Source organism: Formica exsecta, unplaced genomic scaffold (genome assembly GCF_003651465.1).
Source record: "Formica exsecta isolate Colony F162 unplaced genomic scaffold, ASM365146v1 scaffold893, whole genome shotgun sequence".
Classification (NCBI taxonomy): domain Eukaryota; kingdom Metazoa; phylum Arthropoda; class Insecta; order Hymenoptera; family Formicidae; genus Formica; species Formica exsecta.
The window spans coordinates 381,786-389,050 of NW_021853662.1; the positions used below are offsets into that span (position 1 = coordinate 381,786).

The window sequence follows — 7,265 nt, forward strand, 5'->3', positions numbered from 1 at the left end:
AGGAATGGCGGGAAGGGATCCCTTTTACGATCGAGGAATGTTTCTCGAGCGAAAGCACGAACGGTAATTGAGATCGAGAAGGTGAATGCGACACTTCTCTGCGAGGGTGTTGCATAATATTTTCATTTTTTCTTATCCACGCGGACATTATGAGGTTTATGTCACTTCAACTTGGACAAGACTTTTTCAGTCAGGAGGTCGTAACGATTTTACGGCTTGCGTACTGATTATGTATTCCGGTAACGAGTCGTTGTTACGACCTACGTATTCTATGTTCGACGTTTTATTCAAATCTTTGTTCTTGCAACGCGTTTTTGCAATAGATCTCTGGCATTATCCGATGCATCTTTATATTGCAGAGTATTAATTCGCATTGATTTCAAACGCATGCAAAACTTTGTTCCGTATATCATTAACTTTTTTTTTAAATTTTTCTATGAATCGGGCATTAAAATGAAATAACGAACAATGAAGGGATACAGAAAAATAAATATTGCATATTCTTGTTATTTTTTAAACATTCTTTAAATTTCATTAAATATAATTATATTAATTTTATATCATTATTTTTTAATACGATAATGACAATAGGATTAATTCTTTTACTATCTAATATTTTTTGCAAAGAGAAATGAGTCTCCGTGATGGATTTAATAAATTACTAATTAACACATACATATAAATATACTAAGCCTTGTAAAACTCATCCAAGCAATGTATCCCTTGGAAACGTGCTTCGACAGGAAAAAGGCTACAGGTGGATATACCTGATTAAAGGATTAAATGGGCTCTCAACCTTCGCCGTCTCGTTTTCTCTTCTCGTACGTGCTCATATAGTTGACAGTATGAGAGTAACAGGTAAGAGCGGATTGAGCACGAAGTGGATACCGAGCCCCAATATACGTTATCATGATTACAAGAATAAGACCCCGCAACATGCGTGTATGTGCGTGTGAGATTGTGTGCATGCGCGCGCGTGATCTAGAAATTAGAATTTAAGATTAACGATCTTAGACAAGATCTACTCCGTTCGGGCGCGAGATGAATGGCAGTGCAGGTAAAACTGATGTGCCGTCACTCTGCAATGCAGCGATTTGATTATTTAGAGTCTAATGAGTCGTATATGCGTTCGATCCCACGCACAGATGGGATCGGCGCTTACAGTGCGGCACTTCGATAATTGCGTTTTGTGAATAAAGCCGCCTTTGTGTGAACGACACGATTGCTGGCCAAATATTCCTCGATATCCCAAAACAAGATTTTACCTAAAACGCGAGATTGATGAGATTACAATAAGAAAAAAAGTTAATGCTCCACAAAATTGAGTGTTGTTCCATAAAAAAAGCTAATTTATTTTTAATTCAGATAATAGCGTGAATCTTTGAATTATTATAATTTATTAGAATTTAATTTTGTTATCGCGAAACGCGTCTTTTTCTGTAAATGCGAAATAATTGTAGAAAGTTTATATGCAATAATTGCGTGTATGCAGTATGGAATATATTAAAAAAATTAATTAGCATAAAAAGTTTATCACATTAAGTTATACACATTGAAATTTCCATTTCCAAATATTTGAAAATAAATGCATCGCAATAATAACGACGACCACGACAATTACAATTTTTCAAAATATTTATATGCAATTTTTTCAAAATATTTATACGCATGCTATTGTTCGTTGAATATTGGAGATCGCAGAAATAAAAATATGGACTTTCAAAATAAGTGAGAAATTAGAGAGTTTAAATAATGATAAATGATATTTGCAAATATTATTTTGGCCATTATATAACTTGGTTTTTAAATATTTAACTCGGAAATATAATTTATTATTATTTGTACATAAATGCCTCAATATTAATTCGAAATAGAATAAACATTATGACAGAATTATATTCAAACTACAATTACAAATAAATCAAAATATATAATTACATACAGCGCTTTGTAAAAGGAAAAAAAAACAAATTTTTTTTTAGATCTTTGCAAAATGATGTCGTCCACCACATAATCGATCATGAAATTAAATCTTAAGGGATAAAGGAATGAAATAAAAATCACTTTATTGTTGATGGCAACATTATACGATCATACGATATTCAATAATTGTTCTAAATCACGTATATGTATGTCATTTTATTACACTGGACGCAGGATTCGTCCGTTCGCGACGCTGGTCGTCTTTTCACTTTATAAAACGTAATTTATTGTAATATCTACATATACATATATAACGATACGTCTCATATAGAATAAAGTACTGTTTATCGGTGGAACACAATGTTAAATGTCAGATTTGACATTCTTACTGCATTATCTCTTAACTTGCTGCATTACCTAAATAAATTTTCATTCTCTGCCTACGTACATCCGTATATTTACAGCTACGGTTGTAACTTAGATAGGAATAGCTAATCGGAATTAGCTTAACTAAAGTTGTAACACACTTCAACAAATTTAAAGTGCTGCCTGTATTTTTCATCATTAAGCACTAACATTGTAGTTAGCATTAATTGCCATAATTTCAATTATTATAGGAAAGTAAAAATAATGGTGTTTGCAGATATAGATTATCAGGAAAAATGTGCGCTTCTAAATTGTTCCTTTTAATATTTTTATAATTTTATGTATACTAGAGTCCTAGATTATCTAGGACTCTAATGTGTACTATCTTTTTTATTCATATTTGAAAGAGAGAGAGAGAGAGAGAGAGTAACAGAAGAGAATCAATATTGTTTTTCAATGTATTATCACTCGAACTATTCGAGTATTAATTAGAAAATTACACAATTATTCGCAAAAATTAATTTTTCCATGATATTTTCTAGCAATTAAAGAATTAAGTTATTTTAAATCTTAAATATATGAGCGAATGTAAATGCATTCTTGTCAATTCCTATAAAATATGTATATTCTATCTTTTTTTAATTTTATCTTCATATTCATCTAATACTATATAACTCCTAAGAATTATCTATATTTCTATTGTAACTAAGTGAGAGGCAAGTCTCCATCGTCATTAAAATTTCGAATTAATCGGTTCTATAGATTAGTACTAAAACAGTGTAATGTTTAAGATTTACTTCTACAAGAATCGTTCATAAGACTGTATTTCTAATCGCTCTTGCAAATTTTCAATTTAATTTATAAGCTACGTATATATTTGTATATCGGTGCGCAAAATGAATTTAGCCTGTTATTCTAACAGAGAGCACGCTAAAAATCGTTTTTCGACTGCACCAAACATTATGCAAAGTTTATCTATCGGATTTCTCTACTTACAATTAGATGTAAAGATTTGCGAATTTGGAACGTTTCGGGCTATCAGAGCGATGTCGATTTATCGATGAGACATTGCTTTTTATCTTCCTCTTGAGATGAACGTCTGTTCCAACGCGTAATTTACATCATTCGTCACGCTTGTTGACGGAAAACAATACGTTCAAGTAGACGCGGCCTAAAGTCGTATAAAAATGGAATTGGAGACCGAGGTGTCTCTGATGAGTACACACCTAATTATATACGTATACGTACATACATATGTAGACATCCCGGTTATCATATCTGAGTAAATATTATTTTGAGATAAGCGTAATGTATTTATATCTGCGTCGCGATAATACGGTGCGCATCGAAGAATCACGCTGGAAAACGGTGCTACACATATCGGTTCACCTGACTATCCTTATCAAGAACCTTCTCTCATTTTTTAAATATGTATGGAAGTAGTTATAGACCGATATGCGAGTGTTATAACGAGAAGTTATTGCCACTGCGTGGCTTCGGCTTCAAGTTTATGTGTTCTGTCTGTTTATCTGTCGTGCTTCTTTTCGGATTACTATTTCGATTACGTATCGACTGAACATATATTTATATAAGAGCGTATACGAGGAATTTTCTAGATAATTATCACTTTGCATGGATAATACGTTTTACAAATTGTGCAAAAAGGTAATACTGTAATTTTATATTATTTTATCTTTCTCTACGTAAATAATAAAAATCTTTAAATTAACTGTTCTCTTTTTATCTATTTTAAATCTATGTTTTTTTCTTTTATTTAAAAATATATATTTTTATTTTTTCAGTTATTAAACTAGCTTTGTAAAAATGTCTTAAATTTTTTCCAATAAAATATACAAGGTATGCTTTGTGCGATTTTATACGAACTTTTATTTATGTGATATGAATTCACACGGTAGTTTTTGAGAACGTATTATTCATGCGAATGGAAAATTATCTATACAGTACAGTATTGTATCGTATGGTAAGAGAGGAAAACTCGATTGAAGTGAATGCATACGTTGATATAAAAGCGAAGGTTGGTTTCCAATTTCCGGTGGAATTTAAAACAGTGTGTGCAATCTTGCAAAATGTACCAGTCCTTTCCGAGGAGAGCCATAAGAGTAACAGATCAATGTAAATCAATAATATCGAAACACGTATCATTCGTCATTTTACGAACTTAAAACTAATAAGCATACCTCAGCGACAAAGATACCCCCGCCAAAGCTCGTCTATTTTTATAAAATTATGTATAAATATATATATTCGCGCTCTCTATCTTTAATGTGATCTAATATTTACATGTTGAGGTACGCGATTTTTACTCTAAAAAAATGTTTCTATATTAAGAAAATTTCCGAATATGTGCGTGGGGAAATTATAACATTTTTGTAACTTGACGCGGATATATACAAATATCGATATCGTTTAATTTTTAAAAATACAGTTTAAATAATAGTATAATTTATAATTTTGACAAATATATCAAAGTTTTATAATTATTTATGTCTTCTGTTCTCTCTTTATATATAAATACAAAAACTATTTATTTATAATAACAAAAATACACATTAATTTTATGGAAATTATATATTATTATACTTTCCTCTCTATTGTAGTTGTTTTAATTATTTCAAAATCTTAATTGGATGTACAAGAGATTTATAAAATATTTGTTAATTGTACTGTGATGCTTTTTGCGAACCCCTGCACGTCTATACGACAATCAATATTTTTTTTAATTGTTTGCGCATATACTATGTATTTTTCTGTAATTGAATATAAATGTTCGAAATAAAAGCAACATGCCAAAAATAATACAATTATTTTTTTAAACTTAATATAAAACCTGTGTGTTGAAAAAAAATCTTAAATATTTATTTATCATATCATTTCAAGAATTAGTGTGTATTGTATTATAAAATAAAATATATTTTAAATTAAAAGTGTATTAAAATTATTGGATATATTTAATATAAAATGTATGTTTGAGAATATTACTAGAAAATAATTTTTTTTTTATATATATAAACTGTTCCATGAGAGATATTGTCTTCTCCTATATTGATTTACAGTCTATGCACTGTCTGATTGTACTTGTCACGAAACCGGTCGAACAGGATGGTTTCTGTTAAAATGACTGAGTATCCATAGACAGTTCAATTCTGAACAGTAAAAGAAATCATTTAAATTTGAAAATCGATTATTTGCAGCTTATATATATAATGCGTAAACTTATTTTGCTAAGAACATGTTGTCATTTTATTCTTTATTGTATATGTAAATTTTCCTTTACAAGATACTTCTCTGCTGTAGTATATTGTATTGTTACAAAGCGCCGGTAAAACAGAATGGTTTCTGTCAAAATGGCTGAGTATTCGTGGATGGTTAAATTCTGAACGGTGAAAGAAATCATTTAGTTGTGCGAATCGATTATTTGTAGTCCGTGTATGACACGTGGGTCTATTTTCCTGAGGTCATGTTGTCGTCCGGTAAACCCAACTTAAATAAAGAGGACGTCGAAGCTGCAAATAAAGATGAAAAAGTGAGTATCCTTTGTCACTGTATCGGCGTGCACGAAGAACACGCAATACCTTGAAATGTCGGCATATTTGGCGGGAAATTTGACATATGTTTGTGCTATTGTTTCGCAGGAGACGCTATTGGAGCATGACAGCGATTACGATGAGGAAATGTTATTTACGTAAGATAGAAAATTTAATTTATAATTACTTGTGATTAATTAAAATCATTTCTGTAAAAGTGTTATAAGAGCCAATTTTTGTAAAAAGCTACAAAAATTAATAGAAATGTCTGTTTGGCAAAATAATAATTATTATACAGTTGATATTAAGTACTACTTTTATTTTCGTTTTCAATTTTAATATAAGTTATTAATTTGATTATAAATGTACTTTTTTGTTTATTAAAGCATTACCTCTGATAAATTTGGCTCTTATCATATTTTTTTGAAAGTTGTTGCAATATATTTGTATGTACTAATGTATGATATACAATTACAGTCAGCCGAGCACATCAAATGGAAAGAAAAAAGTCGACAATAAAATGGATAGGTCAGCGATAATATACTTTTCACATTTTAAGGATTGAAATAAGTATATTTAAATAGAAAGCGAAGAAAATATATATTTTCTAAAATTAAAATATTCTCAAATAGAATATATATATAAATTACTTTAAATTAGAATAAAATAATTTGTCTTTCTAGCGATCTAATTGAACTATATTTATTATTATAAACATACTTTACTATTATATTTACAATATGCTTATTTTTGAATTGAAATGCAATGTTTAATTTTAATTTTAAATTATTTAATTTTGAGTGTGATATGTGCAATTATCAGTGCAAACGATTGATAAATATCTGTTTTATTTAAAGCGTCAAGCTGCAAATCCAGGGGGTGGCAGATATAATGCGGGATAATGTCCAAAAAGTGATGGATCGTGGCGAGAAGCTGGAGGATTTGCAGGAAGCGAGCGATCGTCTGAATATGACCGGTAACGAGTTTAGGGAAGCCGCGAGGAGAGCACAACGAAAAGCGTGGCTGCAGAATGTGAAATCGAGGATTATTATCATCAGCATCACTGTGACGATCGTGCTTTTCATTGTTGGTAGGAAATAGTATTAACACAGTATAGTAGCGCAACTCTCCCGATTTTGTGTTGGCCAAAACGGAGTGCGCATGCGCGAAATAAGTAAGTTGGCCAGTAACGCCATCTAAATTTCTCTCTCACTTACTCTTTTTTTTCTACTCTTTCGTTCTCTCTCACACTAATTAAATACCCAATTAAATGCCTACTACCTACCTTATTTGGCGGAATAGATGACATTATATGTTATTTATTGTACGATCGCGCAATTTATCAGAGTCTTTGATATAATGCGATTACGAAACGATTACAGATATTTAATATAATTATATTTGTATTTATAACTTTATATATATATATTT

The 7,265-nt window shown here is 30.4% G+C and overlaps 2 protein-coding genes across 2 annotated transcripts in view; both read left to right on the forward strand.

The window, feature by feature from the left end:
- Positions 1–2,663, forward strand: part of LOC115244938 — a 39,218-nt gene extending 36,555 nt beyond the window's left edge. Inside the window, exon 10 of the mRNA XM_029822962.1 lies at positions 1–2,663. The gene's annotated coding sequence lies outside the window, so the exon portion shown is untranslated.
- A 2,936-nt stretch (positions 2,664–5,599) lies between these two features.
- The window catches only part of LOC115244933 (long-chain fatty acid transport protein 4-like), a 16,519-nt gene continuing 14,853 nt past the window's right edge, over positions 5,600–7,265 (forward strand). Inside the window, exons 1-4 of the mRNA XM_029822953.1 lie at positions 5,600–5,833; positions 5,943–5,992; positions 6,312–6,362; positions 6,692–6,920. Coding sequence (XP_029678813.1) covers positions 5,768–5,833; positions 5,943–5,992; positions 6,312–6,362; positions 6,692–6,920 — 396 coding nt within the window. The 5' untranslated portion in view covers positions 5,600–5,767. The remainder of the gene's footprint in view (positions 5,834–5,942; positions 5,993–6,311; positions 6,363–6,691; positions 6,921–7,265) is intronic.